The sequence below is a fragment of the Apaloderma vittatum genome, unplaced genomic scaffold (genome assembly GCF_000703405.1).
Source record: "Apaloderma vittatum isolate BGI_N311 unplaced genomic scaffold, ASM70340v1 scaffold11826, whole genome shotgun sequence".
In the NCBI taxonomy this organism is placed as follows: Eukaryota; Metazoa; Chordata; class Aves; order Trogoniformes; family Trogonidae; genus Apaloderma; species Apaloderma vittatum.
In genome coordinates, this window is record NW_009720074.1 from 73576 (window position 1) to 96681 (window position 23106).

General features: G+C 41.7%; 1 protein-coding gene across 1 annotated transcript in view; it reads left to right on the forward strand.

The window, feature by feature from the left end:
• Positions 1 to 15057, forward strand: part of DIP2C (DIP2 disco-interacting protein 2 homolog C (Drosophila)) — a gene marked incomplete at its 5' end in the record, with an annotated part of 80332 nt that extends 65275 nt beyond the window's left edge. The window contains 5 exons of the mRNA XM_009870886.1: positions 6321 to 6378; positions 7474 to 7548; positions 8608 to 8782; positions 10593 to 10716; positions 14745 to 15057. Coding sequence (XP_009869188.1) covers positions 6321 to 6378; positions 7474 to 7548; positions 8608 to 8782; positions 10593 to 10716; positions 14745 to 14997 — 685 coding nt within the window. The remainder of the gene's footprint in view (positions 1 to 6320; positions 6379 to 7473; positions 7549 to 8607; positions 8783 to 10592; positions 10717 to 14744) is intronic.
• Positions 15058 to 23106: the final 8049 nt, after the last annotated feature.

Below are 23106 nucleotides of genomic sequence, written 5' to 3' on the forward strand. Positions count from 1 at the left end.
TGGCTCTTTGAAGTGGTTAAGTCATTTTGGAAGGCACAGCTTTTGTTCTTTGATCTTTATTTCCATTTCTGATAGCTCAGTGACTTGTAAATTCTGGAATAGTTTCTGTAGAAATATTTTATTGTTTGTTTGAATTAGAGAAGATGCACTGAAAAGTCTTGAGTGTGAAGAAGCCCTGACCCCAGTCCAGGATCTCCCTGTCACTGACACTGCCCATCTTTCCTCTGACTATAGGACAGGCTGCATCAGCTTTTTCCTACCATCGGTCTTACCCATGCACCATCTCAACGTAAGATAGCAATTGATATCTGAAAGGTGACAATGATGGCAGTAGTTCATGGCAATAGTTCCTACCCACTTGAGCCAGAACTGGGAAATCACTGTGCTACGTGAAAGCATATGGGCTGCCTGGCATTAAATGCCTTGCAAATACATCTTTCTAATGAATCAGGTGGTTGAATTTTTTTTTCACCAGAAAAGACCGTTGTGTTGAAATTAGAAGATCAGTTTTGACAGTTTTTTCAGCTTAAGGAAAAAGGTAGAATTCTCAAAGTGGTCAAGAAACCCTACTTTAAATTTCAAGTTTTTGCTCTTGATGGTGGCTAGAACATTTTCAGTTTGGAGAGTTAATTAATTTACATCTCAAAACAAAGCAAAAAAACCTGAAACACTAACAGAATCACAGAATCACAGAATCACAGAATGTCAGGGATTGGAAGGGACCTCTGAAGATCATCTAGTCCAACCTTCATCCCAGCATACCTAACCACTACACCACAGCCTCAAGTGCTAGATCTACTTTTTTTTTAAACACCTCCAGGGTTGGTGACTCCACCACCTCCCTGGGCAGCCTGTTCCAGTGCCTCACCACTCGCTCAGTAAAGAACCTCCCCCGAATATCCAATCTAAACTTACCCTGACGCAACTTGAGGCCACTTCCCCTTGTCCTGTCATTAGTAATTAGAGAGAAGAGACCAGCACCAGCCTCACTACAGCCTCCTTTTAGATAGTTGTAACCATAAAATAACCTTTTTTTTCTGACCTTCAACTTTTTTTTTTTCCTTCAGATTCTGGTTACAGATTCTTTCCATATTTAACCTTTTATTCCAGTTTAATACACACAAAATTTTCAAAACAACTTCTTGCAGTTTAAGAAAAGAGCCATTTTTTTCCCCACAAGCTCAACTTCCAACGTAAGATGACAGTCAGCAGTAAAACTTAAGAAATGGGGCTGGAATGAAACCAAAGAGACCAGTGGTTGATTCTTTCTGCCACAGAAAGGCTGTGGGCAAGGAGTGGACTTCTATACAATGTATTTTTAATATATATTGCGTTATGTGTGGATCACACCCTATGTGGTTTCCTCTAGGTTTTGTTGCTGAAGGTTTCCAAGAGCAGCAGTAGCCCAAAACAGCTACTGAAAACAAAATGAGTGTGCACAATAGCTAGTATTAAAGAAATCAAATAGCTGGATGGATTTCCAAACTGGCGTGACTGTGAGGTGACATCGTGTGAGACCAGGTCAGACAGGAGGAAGGGTTGGTGGAGTAGGAAAGGAAATAAAAGCTTCAGATGATGGGAAGTTCAGCGCTTCAGTGCCCAAGCCTGGCTAAGAGCAGAAGATACTGGCACACTGGTGATGAGAAGGAGGGCAGTTTGCAGAAATGGCTAAAAAGGGGGAAAAAAAAAAAGTGCTCAGGATGTGAGGTTTGGCCAAGTGCTAGGGTAAAAGGCAAACTCTTTTGCTGAGTTGTGTTTAAAGAGAAAGTGAACAGTGGGAAAACCTCCTTTGAGTTGAGCATGGAGAGCTAGTTAGAAATAACAAGAGGAAGCTAAGACTGGTTCTTGCCAAGAATTACAGAGCAAAAAGATTCCTGACTATGAAATACATTCAGCTGAGAAATAAACTCTGATGGGAAGTGAAGGAAGCCCCATCATTTGAAACACTAACAGGAGTAGACAAAGCACTCGAAAGTGCACTGCAGGGAACAGTCTTTTTTTGGCAGGGAGCGAGACTTGGATGACCTCACAGCTTCTTTACATCTCTATTAGAATCACGGAATCCAAAGTCTTTCTCAGAGCAACAGCACAGCCGACTTTGAAGGTTTGCCCAGTTTTGGCATCGTAATGTTGGTTAGTACCACTCTGCACGCTCCGGCCCCTGCAGATTCCCAGAGCAATACTTAATAGCTCTGCTGACAAACTCTCTGATTAGTGCAAAACTCTAGCAAGCTGTGGAATATATTTTGGAGAGTTTTCATCACCAGTCGGACCAGCTCTAAAAGGGAGCATAAACAAAATTAGCAGTTTTATGTAAGATAGTTGGGCAGAAAGACATTGTTACGGTATCTCAATATCCTCTTTTCTGCACAGTGGTTACAGTGCCCAGTTATAGATTGCTAGTTTTGATTCTGAAGTCAGATTTCAGTCCTACTTTTCTCTAAGTAAGTGTTTGATTTCAAGAAGAGGAAATTTGTCCAATGTATTAAACTGTACCAGGAAAAGAAGTCTCTTCACATACTTGTGTTGTAGCTACATTCCCTACAAAATCCCAGTAGCCAGACTTTGAAACATAGGCAACCTTCCCAACTGGACAGCTCCAGAATCCTAAGAATTAGGTTTTTTAAGAAAAAAAGTGAAAAAAAAATCTAACCATTAAGCTCTCCTATACTATGTAAATATTACAGATTCATTGTGTATCATTGTTCCTTATAGTTTTGTAACAGTGCAACAATTCTTAAACATCTTCTGCCTCTTGAGAGAGACATTTTGATGGGAGAGAAGCTCCGTATCTGCCCTACATTGGGTCACTCATTTGTGTTTTCCCTCTCAGCTTGGCTGCAAACCATCAGAAGGTGCAAAAGTAGCTTTCACACCCAAAGGCAGCATTCCATCCACTTGATTTTCGGGCTCTTTGCCCAGGCTGGCTCTGCTGCCATGTTCTCCTCTGCCCTTCACAGCAAGACTGGATGGCAGCAGAAAGCAGTGGGAAGGCTCTGCACTCGCTCTGTAAGAGATCATTTTCACTCCCAACAAAGAAAGGCTGAAGCACTGCAGAGAGACAGGAGTTGCCCTTTCTAGTCCTCTGCAGTCTGGGAGCACACCGTCATCGTTTGTGGATCTGCAGGAGGTTTACTAATCTTGTCCTAAGAAGACTGTCAGGAGCCGTGGGTTTCTTTGCCAGAATCACCTGGGTAATTCAGAGGCATTTTTCAAGGATGTGATGGGCCCTGGGCTCTGCCTTTTTACCTTCCCTGCCAGGCGTGATAGTGATGCTGCTCAAAAAAGAAGCTTTCAGTCATGTCTGCTCTCTGTGTTTGTCACTGAAAAAATGGAAATCTCTAGGGGAAGAGTGGGAACAATTGAATTACTTTATGCTGAGGCACAGTAAAACTCATTTTTAAAATTATTGCCTAATGTCCATAACTTATTCACAGTACTGGTCCCAGTAGAGTTAATCAGGCTATTACGCACTTAGAATTAAGTATGCACATAGGAGTTGGCAACATCAGAATCTAATGTTTTACTTCTATTTTTCTGAAATCTCTTTGTGGCAAAATATCTTTCACTATTTCAGAGTTGTTAGAGGTTTAACAGCATGTTCCCAAATGGGTTGTGAGCTTAGCAGAAACTTTCTAAAAAGGAGTCCAAGTTTTTGAGCGCTAACAGGGCCCTCACAGAAAACCTCGAGGAAATGCCGTTCCTATGTTTAGTGCGCTGCCGCGATAACTCTGTGGGGATGTGAGGCGGAAAGCACAGAGTGGGAGAGGTTTAACAGAATTGGAAACTGAGAATTTGCGCCTTCTGGATCATCATGTGCTAAAAAATCAGACGGGGTTACAGGAAATAGGTGGAGAAGGGAACTAGAAAAATGTGCTAGTGATGATGAGAACAAGGTGGGAAGCACAGATGCAAAGAGGAGGTCAGGTTTATGAATGCTGATTCCTTGCCAGTAGTCACTTCACAGAGTATTGAGTATGCAGGTTTATTATTATGTGATTTGTGCTAGGACTGGAGTTCAGCAGCACTTCACTGAGGCATGTCTCAATAACGGGAAGGGACCAAAGGCCAGCAGTATCTCTGGGCAACTGGACAGCTCTGACATCCACTTTTCCTGCCCCAAAGGTTTTTTGCTACTGTTACCCAAATCGGATTCTTTTTAAACCAATCTTAAACTCAAATAAAGTACTTCCTGACCTTTGTTAGACCATCACTCTCAGCAATGCTAATAGCTGAGGTTTTTTAGGTTGTCTTTTTTTTCTGTTTGACAAGCATTGGTAAATAAAAACAACTTAATCTGTTAAAGGAGATGCCAAGTGGTTGAGATGGTGACTAGTTCTTCTAAGAACAGCTACCTGTCTGCAAATACATATCTAAAGACTGGAGATGTCAGTTGTTCGGAATAGTTCAATTAAAGGCATTTTCTGTTTCTATATAGGGATTTTACAAGACAAAGATACATATAAAGATATATGGCCCTACTGCTCTTTAGCTAGTGGGAAGCTCAACAATTTAGAAAACATGGGCACTCCTGTAATACAACAGAGGTTTAAGTGTAAAACAAGGACACTATAACATTAAAGGTAACACACAGACATGGTATTTAGTGCTTCAAGCTCTGTCTGAGAGTTTGTGGCAGCTGAACAAACACTGGAAAGGTGGTTCATGCTGCACACCTTGCAGGAGAGCGGGTCAGGCTACAGCTGCCGAACCGTGCCTGCTCCAGGCAGGGCCCTGTGTAGGGCACTTTACGTCTTTTTTCTCTCCAAGTTACTTGGAAAAGCAGTCTGAAATTACTGAGTATTTGAGTTGTATCTCTTGTGGTTAGTGCAAGGAACTGATGTGCAGTGCCTCAAGGCTAAGCCCTGCCCTACCTATCAAGGTTGAGAGACTTCCCAGAACTGCAGATAAAATGGTATTCACTATTCCTGCCTTGACCTCGGCAGTCCCAGCTTTTATAGAAGACTTTTGGAGCAAAGAAATAGTAGAAAAAAAAACCAAAAAAGATCTTTTTTCCATTCCCCTTATGTTTTGGAGGCTGAACCTGCCAAAGCTTTGTTCTTCTCCAGAGGGACCTCTAGCTGAGGTCTCTCTGTGTCTCATCTCTCCTTTCCCAAACTGAGCACTACAGTACTATCTCTATAAAAAGACCTCAAAACAGTCCAAAAAAAATCTATCGTGACTGCTCTTAACAGACTGCAGTTTCTTGATGAGTTTAACCGGATCCAGTACTCCACCCATTTACTCCCAGCTATGGCTTCCTCTTTCCTGATGTTTCATCTTTACCTTTTATAGCATTGGATTTTAGGCATCTTGTGTTGTGTGGTTTATTTTTTTTAATTTGTGATCACAGAAGTGGGAGGAGGGAAGAGGTAAGAACAGTTCTTTTGAAAGAAGTCCAGATTTAGCTTGCTTAAGTGGATTATGAAAAATGTTCAGGAGTGAGAAGTTCAAGGTTTTTATGGGTGGTTAGAACTTTTACGGTAACTCACTTAGGATACAGGGATGCCTAGATATTACTAAATTTTCTTCACTATTTACTGGCTGAGATTATCGGCTATTTTAAGACTTTAAAGCATCTTTCATGCTAAACTGCTGAGTACTTTCCTAAGGTTGAATGAGGAATTTCCTTCCAGACCATCATACCACTGAAGAAGAGCTGCCATTTCTGTTCCTTTATTGGGAAAAAAAGTTGTCTAAAAAAGGAGGAGAGAGGACCAGAAAGCCACACTCAGAGAAAGGATCTGACCTTAAAAGTAACAGCATTTTTCATTAAATGATTTTTTTTTACTATTAAAATATTTATCAACCACTGTCCGTTGAAAATAGTTAAAAGATTGCAAATGTAGATTTGAAGCTGAGGCGAGGTTATGAGTTATTTCGATAGGACTTTGATTCTAACTGTTAGCTACTCGTGGAATGTGGTTGCTCACTCAGCTCACATGCTTTTGTGTCCGTGCCCTGTCATTTGTAAAATTCTTGTGGGAAATCAGTATTTTAGATCCCTCTTGTTGTGAATAAATTTGTGCATGGAATTCCATTTACAAAAGTCTATCAAAAACAAATAAAAGGCACCAACTACATTTGAAGAATTTAATATTTATAGAATTATCTTTTTTTCATTATTTTCCCAGCCATAAGTCTTGACTAAGATTGAATATTGGACCCAATTATGTTCTACAGGATATAAGCTTCATCTGTTCCAAAAATAACATTAATCTCTGTGACTATTAACCATTCCTCTTAGAAACAAACATTAATGAAAAGCAAATAAATGCAACCATGTATTATGCATATTATTTTTTACATGTATTTTACAGAGTTCGTTTAGTTGAAAGAGGATCTCCACATAGTTTGCCCCTCATGGAGTCAGGAAAAGTAAGTACGGAAAGAAGATTTAAAAATACCTTTTATGGTAAATATTTTCAGTAAATTTCTATTTCTCTCCATTTTCACGTAAATGTATTGTTGAGGAAAGCTTTCTCAGCTGTGCAGACTGAGGACTTTTCTTTACTGCTGACGTTCCAGCACGGTGGCAGTACCTGATGCCTTGCTGCTCTCTCAGAAGCTGTCCCTACCTCTTTCATGCAAAAAGTGTGTCCTTCTTTCATGCAAAAAGGAGACGTTTCATCCTCCACATGTCAGTCTTGGAAAAGCCAACAAATGTGCCACTGAAGGCACTTCTGTCAATGTAGACCCACCTCCACTGAGAACTGGTCCGAAATGACCGACGCTGTCCTCACAGGCTGCTGACCCCTGCCCAAGGACCGTCCCTGCTAGGTGGCATTGCGGTAGGGACAGAGGGAGGACACGGGACTGACACTCAAGGACAGGGATGCTGCTGCGATGGCTGGCCATGCACCGATGGCCAAGGTCTTCTCTGCCTCAGGGAGAAAGGAGAGGTGCCATGGCTGCTGCCCCGAGACACTCCCTGCCTGCCTGTCCCACTGTGGGTGCTCATGGAAACCCTTCTAGCCACAGCTCTGCCAACACTCTTGGTCAGAGGATGCTCGCTTTTCTGTTTTAGGGTTTAGACTCTGCAGTAGTTGAATGTCCATTACATGAAGTCACTGGCCAGCCCTTTGTCTTGGGAGGCTGCACAGTGCCTCTGGCTTTCTTTTTATTGCAGGCCAAAGTTCTGTGGGGTTTTTGGTTTGTTTTTTTTTTATTCTAGTATATACTCTCAGAAGGATTTGGACTGTATGCTTACATTTTTGTATTGTAGGTGAATATTTGATTTCTGTAGAGTTTTTAATGATGGAACAGGTTTCGCAAAAAGAAGAGGGTTTATAGCATTTCTCAGATATCTCAGAATTTATTACATCTATGAACTATTTTAATTTTTCATATTGTGAGTCTGCTTTAACTCTTTAAGGATTTCTTCAAATGATGGTTTTTTGGCGTTGAAGAGTCAGCATACGATTGCATAAGCCAGTATCTGCTTTCTTACTACCTCATGTTTTCTTTCAACAGATCCTCCCAGGAGTACGTATCATTATTGCTAATCCAGAAACAAAGGGACCTTTAGGAGATTCTCATCTTGGTGAGGTGAGTCATGAAAATTTAACCTTCGGATGCTCTGAACTAAATTGCAGAGATAAGGCTATCATTATGTGCACAAGTAGTTTTCTATAATACATCTCTTCAAAAGCCTGTTTAAGAAAATTATGAATTCTACAGATCTTTAGAGTATATAAAGTGTGTAGCATGATATTTGTATCATTATTAGAATTACTAGTAACATACTTGGTAAATAATAGTAGCTCAAGTTTGTTAAAAAATTGAAAAAACCTGCTTTTTAAATGTATATTCTACTTGGTGGTTCACTAATTCTGGTGGAAACTTACATGAAAAAATAAGTTTATTGATTAGTCTAATTTCAGCTAAATGGTTTTCTAGTGCTATTCTCTTTATAGTCATTGTGCTTCAACACACTGAAGTACTCCTATTAGTTGAGTGGAGCGAGGCTATATGTTTTCCTAATTTATTTTATGTTTCTAGAGAGAGGGAAGAAAAGTCATTTTCAATGAGCAATTAAAGATGTAATTAACAAAGTGAAGAATTTGCTTAGTCGTAATTAAAACTACAATCTAATTTGTGATATTCATCTATAAGATTTCATTACTACAAAATCACAAAAATTTCCATGATGCCTTGAGTTAGACGAAGTGAATCCTTCTCCATAGGTGAAGGTCCCTGTCCTCACCCTTTAAAATAATTTGTGTTCAGTAATTTATGTTCATGGAAGATGCCCTGCTGGAGTAAATACGCTGAGCTGGGAGGGCTAGGGGTTGCTGTGGAAGGAGCGCTGTGGTCTGCAGTCTCTTCTGAAAACTGCCGTAACCGAGCAGACCTCAGAGCCAGCTGAGCCCTTCAGGCAGCGTCCCTCTGCCCCAGGCACGGCTCGGATCCACACGCCGACCGTGGCAAGGTTAGATTGAGTTCTCTGCACCTAAAAGTGGGTTGGATACAGGTTCAGAGACAGTGTTAAAAGGCATCATAGCATTATCTAGCTATCACTAAAAATATTTGCATGAAAAATTTTCATTAATGCTTCATTCTGGAAAGCTACTTTAATTAATACCAGTATAATTGCTTTTAACTTAGATATGGGTTCACAGCACTCACAATGCCAGTGGGTATTTTACCATCTACGGAGATGAATCTTTGCAGTCGGATCATTTTAACTCACGACTCAGCTTTGGAGACACACAGACTATTTGGGCTCGAACTGGCTATCTGGGGTTCCTGAGAAGAACAGAACTCACAGATGCAAATGGAGGTAGGAGGTTTCTTGTCATCTAGGTCTGTGGATGTAATTTGGATTATTTTGAGGCTGACACAGTGTCTCTTGGCCTTGTGCTACCCAACATGTTCAATCTGTGAAACTTGTAGAACTGCAGAAAAGCCTTAGTTAAAATAACCACAAAACAAAATAGATAGCAAAATTTCCCTGCTGAAACAGTTGCTTTCCCTTTGCCGTACCTCAGGTGCTATAAATCCGCTCCATCAGTGACTTTTTGGCGCTTTTTGCCAAGTGTTTCATCTTGAACAATAGGAAATGCAGTTTAAATTTGCTCTCACAGTCATATCTACAGGAATGCATTCGTGCAGATAGAAAATGCCTTGTCGTGAGCTTGAGCCCTGTCCCTTCTCTGGCAACTGCCTTCCTTGATAATTCCTCAGTTACAAACTTATTTACAGAATGTGTCCATTTCTCACATCTCCCTGTCCCTGCAGGGATGGTTACTGAAATATAACTCAAGCATTAGCCTGCAGTAGAAGCTACAGGGTGCTTGGGCTCCTGTTGGGAAGGTGCAAGATTTCGTTCTTTCATTTTATGATGTTCCTTATCTTTTGCACAAATGTAAGCAAAGCAGCACTGCCAGACACACAAAGTCTCTGCTTGGGAAAACATCACTTTCCTGTGATTTTTGCAGAGCACGGTGCCATGAGTGGTGACTGTTGAGGCTGTTGGCAAAGCATGGTTTCTGGCAACGCTGTGAGCACCTCCAGGAGTGATCCCAGGGTCCTGGTGTCAGGGCAATCAGAACAGTTGCTGTTAAGCCAGAGAGTGAATTCATCAAATCTGAAAGCATTTTAGTAATCTCTGCGGATTACGACTGCTGCCCATGTCCTTACATTAGGATCTTCCTGAAGAGATTTACTTCTGGTTGCTGAGGCTTTTTCATTTCAGAATGACAGCCCAGCCTTGAGAAAATTCAGGATTCTCTGAGGATACTGCAACTTAAGCATCCAAATGACTTAAATCTTCTCCTGGCAAAAAGCAGCTAAGTGTCCGTGCTCCCACCTCCAGCTTCCACTGCAGAAAGTTCTCTGCCCTTTATTACTGGTGGAGGTTATATTGCCATTACATTACTACCATGCAACTATCTAAATTAATCTAAAAAGAGTCAATTATGTGCTTTTAAGTCTAATAGGGAACATTATTTCTTTATGGGTAATATGCAATAGTTTATTATCAGCCTAATACCTTTTTAAAAGTGTCATTTCAGCCTCATTTATTTCTTTAGTCAGTAAAAATTTGTGCTGTAAGACCATTAAACTCCAGACCTTGCCATTTGTCTGAATGAGCAATTTGCTATCTGGCACATGGCACCCATTTCTAGTTTATTGATAAACACCTTTATCATACACCTTAAGCATCAGTACTGACCGTCTCAAAGCTACTGGAAGAATATCCATAGCGTTAGGGTCAAATCCATCCTTTCTCTTTCAAACGAAAGAGCAAGAAACAAGGAGCTTATTGTCTGATTAGGGCACATTAAAAAAGAATGTCTGTTTTGCATGCACCTGGGATAAAAACCACAAATTTATGCCACTGGCTTTGGATAGACTTCTACCTTTTTCATCTTCAAATGGGAATAGTGTTTCTGCCTTACTTTCTTCTGCTTTCTGCTCTGCATTGCTCTTCAGTAATGGAAGATTCTCATTAGATGGGAAATCACTTTGGACTTTCAGAAATTTGAGGATAATTTATAAATGTCATACTTATTTATTGATGTGATTTTTTTTTTAATTTAATGTGCTGGAGAATAGAATCATTAAATATTTTTTTCCCTTACAACCAGAACGCCATGATGCACTTTATGTTGTGGGTGCATTAGATGAAGCCATGGAGTTACGAGGGATGAGATACCATCCGATCGATATTGAAACCTCTGTAATTAGAGCACACAAGAGCATCACAGAATGGTAAGGATTATATAACACCAGGGTCCTTATATAAAGCTCAAATATCTGTAGTGTCTGGGTTTTTTTCCTTCAATATTGCAATTGATCCAGGAAATGGCCTGTCTGGATGGTCACAGGATTTGTAACCCAGTTGTCAGTAACAGAGGGACTGTTTTCTGCTAAGATCATTTGATATGTTTCTTTTTTTGTGTGGTTTTAAGTACAAGTGAAGGATTAAACTCTTAATCTGAGAGAGCCAAGCAGCCCTCAGGTAGATCAGTAGCTGTTTCTTGGAGTTTGAGATTTATGTTCTAACCAGGAAAAGCAAACTGGTCTGAGTTCAAGCTCTAGGAGTCTTGTTATGAGAAGGAGTAAGCAAGCAAACATTTCAAATACATGAACACACTAATAAACTTTATTATAAACACACTATTACTTTTGAATTGGTTGTTAATAAATCAAGCAGCGATCAAATCAAGGTCACAATGGCAATTGAAGCAGTAAATCAATAAGTTAATAACGATGTTGTCTTAATCAATGTATCACATCATCAGATGCACAGAGCAGGTAATCATTTCCTGAGACTGAGATGAGAACAAATTGCTTTTCATTATTCTTGCATCAGAAGACTGAGTCAGGTAGTTGGTTTGTTTTGACATAACCTCAGCTCGGCTTTTCTCCCTTCAACGAAAACGAACCTTTTGCAATGGCCAGGGCAATTTAGCAAGTATAAGACGTGACTCTCCCATTTCTCTTTTCAATCTTGGCTGCAAAGGTGTGGCCTCGAGCAGTAAACTTAAAATCGAAGCACTGGTTTCTTTGGACAAAACACCTTGTTTTTTAAGAAATATCTGATAAAAGTAAGGCAGTTAATTGCTTGTCTGACTCTAACTGAGGTTCTGACTTACGGCCTCCTCCCTAGAGCATCATCGTTGCCAGTATGGTCTTGTGCCAGCCAGCCATTGCACAGGATTGCAGATTCTGTGTCTTCACCAGTGTGAACACCTTAAGGATGCTGTGAAATTCTCCTTGAAAATGTGTCAGATTGGTATCAGCAGTGGATGGAAAGTTTTCAGAGGAAGCTATTTAGAGGCATCTCTATTATAAGATGGACAGAGATTCATAAATCCATGTGTTCAGCAGTACCTGTTTTTCAGAGACTTGTGTGTCCTCAAAGTGTGAGCTCATGGGCAGTGAATGTGGTAGCCTTGTCACACTGCTGAAATGGCCAGCATGGGTTCCAGTGGCCAAAAATGCTTTATTTATGTTCCTTTTTTAAGACCTCTGAGAGCCCTTTGAGGATCCTTTTCCTTACGTTATCATGGAAATTGCAAGTGGGATAGTGGCAACAGAAAAAGGGTTGGGGTGGACTGGGAGAACCAAAGAAAAAGGCCACTGAATTTCTGCAAGAAATTAGAAGTACGTGCAAATAATTGTCAATGCCTTAACTCTTTCCAGTAGTTGGGTGTTAGTGTACAAGGCACATGAGCGAGATCTCAGAAAACACGCTGCACTGTTAATACCCTTTGCCCAAAGGCCAAAATTGAAAGTCTTCAGGGTTGTTTATTTTCTCAAAGAAGAGAGATTGCTTACAAGTAAGATGTTTTTCTGATGCGGTCCCTGCAGAAAATGGGTTTGCTCACAGTTCCCAACCTCTTCCTAACTGGCGCTCTGCCCAGTAGCTCTCTCAAGCCACGACCATGGAGTTGTCATTTTTAGTCCTAGTCCTGACTGTCCCTGACTTTTCTCACTTGACTTCTCTTTCAGCTTCTCTTAGAGATTCTTCTCTTGTCTTTGCGAAACACCTGTTGACAAAATAATAGCCAGTTATTTTTTTCTTTCTATATATATGTTGTATATGCCATTCTTTGGATGGGAGCATGACGCTCCATTCTTGTTGGAGGCCGCTGTTGTTTCGGTTGTGATGACCCATTAAGGATGTAACTGCACAGATACATGTTGCAAACCAAAGGTACTGGGTATGTCTGGTCAATAGATAGTGAAAATAGCCCCAGCTTCCAAGAAACACCAGTTCATTTTCTAACATTTAACACTAGCAAGGAAAGCAGTGACTTGTTGACTGACTCATGATCCTGCTGTGAAACTTCAGTCACTGCGAATAAGGTCTAAAAGGACATTTAAAATTATTCTTGTCTTTTAAGCAATTTTAGCACAAAATCAACATCCTCTAACTCTGGACCTCCTGGGTCTCAATACATAACAATCAAAAGAGTGACACAGTCTATTTTTAGTGTGATGTATAAGCACATCAGGCATTTTTGAAAGTATTTTTAATAGTGCAAAATATCTTAAGTATAATGTATGTGTACGTCTTTCAATTAAAGCACATTGTTGACTCATTTAAACTTCAAACCCTTGAAAGAGGAAGAGGACATAGCTTCCTGGAATTTGCTAAGAAGTGGTTTCTCTCTCTGCTTAATGACAAATAGGTAAAGCTACACAAGGTATTTGGGGAAGAAAACCATTATGGGCCTCCTTCTCTGGAGATGTTTCAGCAACTTCCTTTATTTTCCTGAAGTGTTTTGTGGGATGGAAGCAGCAAGGGGCCATTCCCAGCTCAGTGCATTGGTCGTTTTGCGTCTATTGGGTGTGACTCCATTTCTTGAGAAAGTACAGCCTTCCCAGGTCCCTAGTTTTTTGTTTGCTGCATTTTTTTTTATTTGTCAGGGCTAGGAAGTTAACTTATTTGTAAGTGTTAATTGCTGACCAATATTTCTTCTCTATTGCTGAGAACATAAAGGGCAATATCTCCTTTTTTACAGTAGTCATCAGTGAGTTAGAATAGTGACATATGAAATGAGTTTTAAATTAAATTGAAACTTTCTTAGGTCTGTCAGTGGCTGTAGGACTTAATAGAAGGTTTTGGGAATCAGAACTCAGACTTTGTATGAACTCAGACAAAAAAACTCCTCCTAAGATATGTTTTAGAGACCTGCTTCTGAATCTTGCCATTAATTTCTTTCCCAAGTAACAAGCTAACAGTAAGTTTACTGTATGATTTCAGGTGCTAACTTACATAATAAACCCCCACCAGGGTTTTTTTGTCAAAATACATATAATACTAATTTAGATGTTTGTACAGCAATCCATAAAAGTTCTAGGACCTCTGTAGAGATGGCCACCTGTGCAGACTGATGCTTCACTTTGTTAATATTCATCATCAATCAAAACTTACTGGAATGTCTGTGGAAACATAATTATGAATTAAAATTCATTTCATAGCAGTACTAAGTCAAAAGGAGCCTGCACAGCCTTGCTTTGCCTGCCCATTACTTTTCCAGATCAATAAGCACATAAGATTTCAATCAAATAGTACTTTGGTGGGATGTGAAAATGTTTTTTTAATAGTAGATACTTTTCTCCTACAACCCATTCTGTTAAGCTGAGCTCTGACCTGCCCAGTCCAGAAGGCACTTAGCCACGTCTGCCCAGCACCGTGCAAGGGAGGCAGCCCCAGCACTGTGCAGGAGAGGCAGCCCCCTCCCCAGCCACCCCGGGGACCTCTGTGCAGCCTGCGGTATGCCATGGAAACATTCCCAGGGCTCCGCACCCCTTCACAAGGCAGGAACTTCTCCCAAAGGTCTTTCAACTCGGACCGTGTTCCTGCTGTTCCTTTTGGTGCCTCCTCTTTTAACCTCCTTTGCTTTTCTGGGCTGCTCTTCAGAAAACCCAGGAGAAGGTACCTCCACCCACCCCTTGCTCACGCAGACCTTCATGAAGACAGCCATGCTGTGACAGTTCTCTGGCTTCAGAGGGAACCACACATTGTCTTACTGCGTCCTTACGTGATGGGCAAGGGTTAGACTCGAGTTTCTGTAATGTTTAGCCCAATACTTAGCATTGCAGCAATATTAAAGCGAGAGTTAGTGGGGCTGTTCTGCCGCTGCCTGCAGACATGTTCTCTCTTGCTGTGTACGCTTTGTGGCGAGCGTGCAGAAGAGCCCTGGGTGTTGAAACAAAAGGTAACCAAGGTGGAAGATAAAGGGTAAAAAGCTCCACCCCTAATACTATTTTTCCGTTTGTTCCAGTGCGGTGTTCACCTGGACAAATTTATTGGTCGTTGTAGTTGAGCTGGATGGATCGGAGCAAGAAGCTTTGGACCTGGTTCCTTTGGTCACCAACGTGGTCCTGGAGGAACACTACCTGATTGTAGGGGTGGTGGTGGTTGTGGACATTGGTGTAATTCCTATCAACTCCCGTGGAGAGAAACAACGTATGCACCTACGAGATGGATTTTTGGCAGACCAGCTAGACCCCATCTATGTGGCCTACAACATGTAGTCTTGTACCTTAAAGCTTCCATGGACTTTACTATAGATGTATAAAATTTTTTGGTGTCCACTAAGAAAGTGTGCAGATAAGATGCTGACACTCATCAGAATGGAACTGTTTCTATTACGACTTCAAAGCAGTCACGATTGGCAGGAAATAAAATGTGAAATGTTTTCTTTTACCACTAAATTTTAGAAAAGAAGGACTATGGGGTAAGGCCCTTCAGTGTGTTGGAAAAGCCCATTTTAAACTTTTCTGGTTTTGCTTATTGGACAATACTGCTTTTTGAGTAAATGTGGCTTTGTATTTTACATTAAGTAAGCTGAAGTAGATTTTTTTTTTCTAATTCTGCCCTTCAAATGGATTCTTTTAACACAATTTTCATACTAATACAGATAATTGTTTTCTTCATTTGTTTTAGGATGACATAAAAAGCTGATGAATACAGATCCGTTACTAACTTAAGCCATTTTAGATCCCACATCTTAGGAAACTATGTAGTGGTACGAGAATACCCAAAGTAGCACCTTCCAATTAGAAACCTTGCAGCTTTCTGTCAAAGATGCTGAAAGTCCAAAGGCCAAAGAGCCTTTGCTGTTAGCATTAGAATGGAAGAAATTTATAAATAAGGTGTATTTCGGCAATGAACTTGCAAATATCTTTGTACTAAACTAAAAAGATAAAATAAGTTAACTACTTCTTCTGTAATTATGTACAAAACGTTTAATTTATTTTGATCTCTTTAGAAGTATAAAAGAGAAAAAAACATTCAAGAATATTAAATTCTTGAAATGTTTGCTAATATAAAAACAAAGTGTTGTATTATCTTGAGTGGATAGTATCACATCAAATATATATATATGAAATATAAATTCACTAATGACAAAAGATTTTAAAGTTTAAAAATGCAGTACTTGTCACTTGCATGGTGTCTCCCACTGTAGATAATCAAATGTTACTCACAAATTTTTTCGAAAAAGAAGCAATCCTGGATTGCTAAGTATCCCTGTCGAAAAGAATCCTCTAGATACCAGCAAGTGGAATTATTGCTGCCTTTAAGGCAGTGAATGAATTTAAGACTAAAAATGCACTACAATAATTTTCTTTTCTTTGCCATGGAGGCAACAATAAATATTTGTGCTGGCATGTGCATACACTTGTTAGAATTAGAAAAGGCAGGTTGAGGAATAGCACTGTTGTCTAGCTGCAGAACTTTGTTGCACAATTTTTTTCATTGTTTTAGTTGGTGTTTTTATTGCTATAAGGAAAAGTTTTGGGGTTATTTGCACAGAGTTATCAATTTGCCTCTCGGCTAGGACACGTAGCTCGGTGGCCAACGCATCCAGTTTACATTTACAGGAAACGATTGTTTCGATGGTCTTTAATTTATTCCTTAACAGAGAGGAGCGTACAGTCACTACAACTGATTTGGCACGAATCGTGCATCTGCTAACTAGTCCCTAAACGCATTAAAACATCAGAGGAACCGATCTGCCTGTTGAAAGAACGGAGGAGTCCCGCGGTCTTCGATCCGAGGCCGCCACGGGAGGAGAGTAGGAAAACATGCATCACAGCTGCCTTCATTTTGCTACCTTTGGATAAAAGAGAGGTTCGATCCCCCAGTTCTGTTGCCTTCCCTGCGCCCCGTGCCCCTTTTTTTAAACCCTTCCCCTTCCTTCATGTGGTTGTAACTGAACTGACCTGTTTGTGATCAAGAGTGGGATTTGCCAGCTGCAGTCCGAGAATGCTTTTCTTATTGTCCCGAATGACGTTCGTGTGCTGGCTCTCATTACCGGATATGCATGACTAAGATTGTTGCAGGGCAAATGTAATCATGTTTATATCGCGTATAAGGGAGTCTCGATGCTGGGTGTTTAAAATCTTTTTAAAAGGTAGGGGCGTTTTAGTCTGCATGTACAGTACAGAGCATCTCGCCACGTCAGGCTCATTTTCTTTCGGGCCATCCTTTCCGCCTTCACTGTCCTGTGAATAGCCCTATCCATGCTCTGCAGACCAATCCTATATTTTGTCAAATTCATTTTCTGCTCCCTAAAAAGAATAAAATCTGTTCTTAATGGCAAGTTGTTGTAAGGTTTCAGACAAGATGTTGACTGATTACAAACATAAATGCAGTGCGTGAACTAACTTGTGAAGTCCTGCTATCGCTGATCTCAGTACTGCGAAACAAACCTCGCTGTCGTTCGAAGCATCACTTTAACCTTCACGATGTCAACTTTGCATTCATAGAGAATAAAAGAACTGCAATGCAGTTGTGAAACGCAGTTAATAACAGCTCTCTTCTGCAACCTGTCATCTGTGATTGTTAAATCCTGAGTTAGGAGAAATGATAAACTGAGTTTCTGGTTTTGTTGTGCAAGCAAAAGGAAGGAAACATTTAAGCACCATCAGACTGAGCAATAAAGAAGGATTGTTCTGTATTAGAAACTGTACTGTAGATAAACCATTCATGAGAATGTATAAAATGTTTGTCTTGTGACCTTGTGCTTTTGGAGTCAGACAAAACCATGTAATCAACTTGATGCACATGCACAAAAAGAGAGGGTACACAATGAACATTTAAACACGAAACTAATCAAACAGGAGCAGATTCCTCATGGTGCTTGTTTATTATATATATTTAATCCTGCTTGACACTTTACCCAAGGGAAGACTGTCCCTTTTATCAGTTGAATGTTAGCAGCGTTATTTCATAGAGTGTGGTGACTGGTTAGAGAAATTCATGTAACTCAGCCAATCACAGTTTCAAACAAAAATTTTTATGTGCAAAGGACAGCAACCTTCTTGTATGTTAAACCACCAGTACGCTTTGTACATCTGTGATAACGCCTGTTTTATATTCAAATGAACAAATAAAAGCTTTTATTTTTGTTGCTCTGAAAATATCGGTTTCTTAATTAGTCATCTAAAATGGAGCTTCCAAAAGCTGCGGATGCTCAGTGGAGGAACATGGAGAGCTATACTGTAATTTTATTTTGTTTACCTCTCTTGTTGCATAATTTATTAGTACAAATCATTATACTTTTAACAATGTTTAAATACTGGTGTGGGCATTTATTGCTGAAAGACTTTCATATGGCAACAAATGTTTTTTGTGAAATGTTTTTTTAATTCTTTTTAATATATTCAAATATACTGTTCACATTTTTGCTGAAAGTGTAAAGATTATTGTAAGCTTGGTAACATTTTGTGAGAAGCAATAACAAGCATTAGTACTGTAAAACTCCTCAGATTTGTCACTTATCACTTCTGTTGCAAGGTCTTGCTGCCGGCATAGTGCTCATCACTCGCTTAAGTTACTGCTCCAGGTGTGTTACATCTCTGCTGGAGCTTTCTGCCAGTGCGAGTACGTGCATGAACTGCTCGGTCACATGTGGGGTAGAACCTCTGTATCAATTCAGGAGCTGTGAACGACCAGATGAACCCCTTAGGGAATGTAATCTATCTGTTTCCATTGGTCTTTTCCAAAAATACTGTGATTTCAGAGCTGGCTGTCAGCTGCTGAGGAGCAGCGTCCCCAAAGAAGAGGTTTGACTGTAGCTCTGCTTTTCCAAATGGGATTTCAAAGGGTATGATGCTGAATCCTCATGCTTTTGGTAGCACATCTGAGAAGTTCAGGGTATAAAAGCCCGTCTCTAATGGCTCAAATTTCAGGTCACACATCACAAGAGGACCCATGATTTTGCAAAGCAGAGAGCACAACCCAAAAACTCTGGGAGGGAGAAGGCAGGTTAAGGGTGGCAAAAAGAAGAGCATGGTAGAACAGCCGTAGTCCTGTTTTGATTTTACAAACCATTTTCTTTAAGAAGGTTTTTTGGTGTTTTATGCTAATGGTGATGAGGACTTTTCAAAAGTCAAAATATTTCAAGTATATGTTTGAAAAATCATTTTGGCCCATGGTGGCTATAAAGCTAAAAAGCTAGTGGGGAATTTTAACACAACAAAAATAGTAGGATTAGAAGAATAATTTCATGCACAATAAGAACAATGTAATTTATTCATTATCAGGTTTATACTAACCAGGTAAGAACTGGAAAAAAGACCTTGCAACTTTCTTCATGTGTTTTTCAACACAAAAATTTGCTTTATGAACCATTACTGTCTAAAAATGAGGAAGGAGGCATGCACAGAGATCACCAAATTCTCACCAATCCCCTTGTCAAGGAAATCACAGCAGATCTGGGTTTGGAGGAACTTCCAACTTTCTGCAACACAGCTTTCTGCAGTCAGCCCAAGCTGTCGCAGACCTCTCTCGGCAACCTTGGGGATACAAAACCTTGCTGCGTCTTCTGCGTGGTTGTGGAGGCTGGGGCTGGGCGCTGGATGGGCAGTGTGGGGAGAGGTAAAGCCCAGAACCATGTTCCTAGTGGGGCTGGACCTCGATGTCCGCAGGGTAGGAGCCAACCATCATTGTCAATTTTTTGTTCGTTTGTTTGATTAGAAGAATTTTGTGCTTAAAACTGGCTGATGTTTGAAGAGGAAACAAAAGATAACTAGATTTTCCATTTTGAAACTAGAAATTAATCATTTGGGGTTAAAATATAGAAGTTCAGACTGAGTCATTTGGTGATATCCAGAGTGCTTCATTTGACAGCCCACCTTGCCAAAAGCTCTCACCTTACCGTGAGTTAGATGAACAGACTGTCATTTCCAAGATTTTTCTGTTCTCTCTTGAGAGGATATCACCCTGAAGCTGGTCCAGAAATGCTCTAAAGGCTTCATTCACTGTGCTGTACTCCACTGAGGTCAACAGCTTTTTTGAAATGGCAGCTTTCCCTTTCTTACTCAGCAAACCAGCATCAGCCCAGTGCTATACATCACTCTTCAAAAAAAACGCATAGAGGTGGCACTTCAGGACATGTTATAGTGGTCACGGTAGCGTTGGGTAGATGGTTGTACTAGATGATCTTAGAGGTCTTTTCCAACCTTAATGATTCTATGATTCTGTGGTTTTTTAGCACACCTCCTGGAAACTGCATGGCATCTAAGATCACCTATCCCTAAGCATGTCATGCTGCACCGTGCCAGTCAAAATCAGTACCAGGAGTTCTCTTACAGTTCTTTCTGATCTGCATGGATAAGTTTTCTGCAAAGAGGCAAAATTGTATTCAGTGTGAGCCACACAGAGGAAAAAAACCACAACAATTTGCCCCAGGGATCCCACAATTCATGTAATAAATTTTTTTTAAAATATTGTGAAATATTGCACAGTTATGGCCACTCATTGGGCTGATCCTAAAGGCACAAAGTTTATCTTGTTTTAATTTCTTGCTTTAGCAAATTGACACTGATACGCCTCACACGAGGGAGTGCCCCATGGGGGGCACCTCCAGGAAGGGACAAAGCTGGTGGAAGCACCATGACAGGGAAGGGATTCCAAGTGAGTGGCAGAATGTGGGAGAGGGGTGGGGGTGCCAGGGAGAGCACTGAGAGAAGAGTTGCACTGAGCCGTTCCTGTTGAAGTGGAGGAAGCTGTAAATGAAGGGCAGGTTTAGGACGAGCATTTGGTGTGGTAGGGAGGTAAGACCAGAAAAAAAGATTGTGCATGTGGAGATAAGGGTGAAGCAATTGAGACTATCTAGCTCAGTGGTTTCAAGGACATAATTTAGGGGCCTACATTTTAATTTTCTCACCTAAATGAGCCCATTTCAAACTGAGCAGCTCCAGGTGCTAGGACACACAGCTCTATTGCTCTTAGCCCCACAATCTGGAGGCTTGGATGAACTGTATTCAGCCCTCCCAGGACTCAGACAAGGGGCTTTAGGATAAGACCCAAGAGAGGAAATGTATGGGTGTAGGAAGACAAACATCACGCAAGACATGGACAGAAGTTAACCCGAAAGGTTCAGGATAATAAAAAGAAAAACCACCCAGATCTGCATCAGGAAAAAGGCAAGATCAAAGCAGGGAAGTGCTGAGAGAGTACTGGGCTAAGAACAGCAGGTGCATGCCAGACAAAAATAATGTTTCCATGAAGCAAAGTCAGAAGAGCAGTATGGCATGGCCACTTCTCCAAGAATTTGAGCCAACAACTGCCCAAAGGAAATTAGTGGCGAAGGAGATACAAGGGAATTAAGCTTTCCATTGCAGACACACATGCTCATTAACATTTCTAGGATGCTTCTCACAAACACTTGGCTTCCGATACTTTCCTGAAATCTGCAGGAGGATTGTTTTTTGCACGGCCCTTTCTTTCCTGGTCACACACAGCTGTGTGCTGGGGTGAGGGTACACACTTGTGTGTACTCACAGGTTCTCACAGCTGTGCTCATGCCCTGTGTGGCCATGCTGCAACCGCAGCAATGGAGATGTGCAGCCCGAAGATGCCCATGTGCTGCCAGGGCAGAGGCTGGGCATCTGCAGTAGTGGAAAGCCACAGCCCACCCTGCCAGCCCAGCATGCAGGGCCTGCAGAAACTGCATGAAGAAAGTTTAAGTCCTTCCCTCTTCCAAGCCCAGGCTGGGGGCCATATCAGGCAGCTTGCAAGGTCAAAAAGGTGCCGGGCTGTGTTGTGTCAGGCTGGGGAGGAGTTCAAGGAGGTCTGTAGCTCTTAAGTTTCAATTTTGGGCTGCTCTTTACCTGCATGGACCTTTCCTGCAGTAGTTGATGCTTTTCATTGTCAATAGCTTTTGAAAGGAGGCTCCTGCACCATGTGAAGCTTGAAGTGTCTCAGAGCTTTCTCAGCTGGAGCCGGTGGCAGTGCCACCATGTTGGTGTGGCACTGCAGGACGTGTCCAGCAGAGCATGGCAGGGACCGGCTCTGTGAGCTGCCTCCTGCTCCCCTTCCGGGCCCCAAAAACCCAACAACTCCCCACTGACTGGAGTCAAATGCAAACTCCAAGGCATGGGGTCTTTTTTTTCGCTGGCACAGCATTACACCCATCCAGATAGTGCACAGACACACAATGGCCGTGCTGCTGGGGGAAGGGGTGAGTGGTCCTGGGCCGCAGCTCAGCACCCAACGTGAATCCCAAGGGCTCAGCTAGCACGGAGCAGCTCACTCGCTGCCAGGGTGGCTGATGACACCAGGGAGCCCAGAGTTAAAAACGCTGCCGGCTCCAGCATCCGCAGGAAAAAATAACACGCAATTGCATTACTGAATTGCACATCTCTTAAGTTTCTTTAGGGGAAATGTAAAAGGCTTTCTGGCGCTCATGATCTTTACAGAGTTGTGAAAAGACAGGGAAAGGCTCTGTCGCTCAGTCAAGTGTTGTGCCAGCCAAAGAAATTCTCTTTCTAGTGCATAAGCCATGCATGGCAGAGTTTCTGGCTGTGCTTTTTCTTCAAGAAGGAGCCAGTGTTGCTCCTGAGTGGTATGAGGAGTGCACTCATTCTCAGTCAATCCACAAGTGTAATTAAACTGAATTTATTAAGAAATGAAAGCTCCCCCAAATTCACAATTTCTAGTATCGATTGAGAAGCGCAATTATTACACTACACCCAACTCTTAGAATAATGATCCGGATTGTACATACACTCAGCCATATAAAGAAGAGGACTCAAGCTCGAGGAGTTCCCTTGGCCAGTGTCCCAAACCAAGGGAGAGGCTGTGCCCTGACTGCAGGATCTGCTGCTCCAACACGCCCCCAGCAAACCCCCATCAGCCAGCTTCTTGGGTGTACACCCAGGCTGGTGGGCTAGACCCAAACTAGGCAGAAACTTTGAGCAGTTTCTCTGAAATCTGCCGGGCAGTCGCTGTGAGGGGAGGCATCCCAGCCTGGGGGGATGAACCTGCCAGAGGTGGGGGCTGAGCTGGAGCGGAGGAGCTCCCTGTCTGCGCCGCACTGCCTGTGCTGCTGGGGCTTGGACACCTTGTTTTGCTCCCTCCAGAGAGCACACAGACCTGCACAGCTCTCCTGCGTGGAAACAGCTCTTATTGCTCCTAATGAGGACAGTTCACAGGATGCCCTGGTCAGCTGAGGTGTGGGTGGGTGGCCCAGGCCAGACAAAGCCCTCCTTGCTGATGATGGAGTAGTTTTTGAGAGCTGCTGTGTGCAAGGCACCAACTCCCTTTTTGCATTTAGCAAGGCCATTTTTCACCTTGAGGGCCTCGTTACAAGGGACAAAAGCGCATTGCTGTGGCCAAGTGTGGCGGGGGGG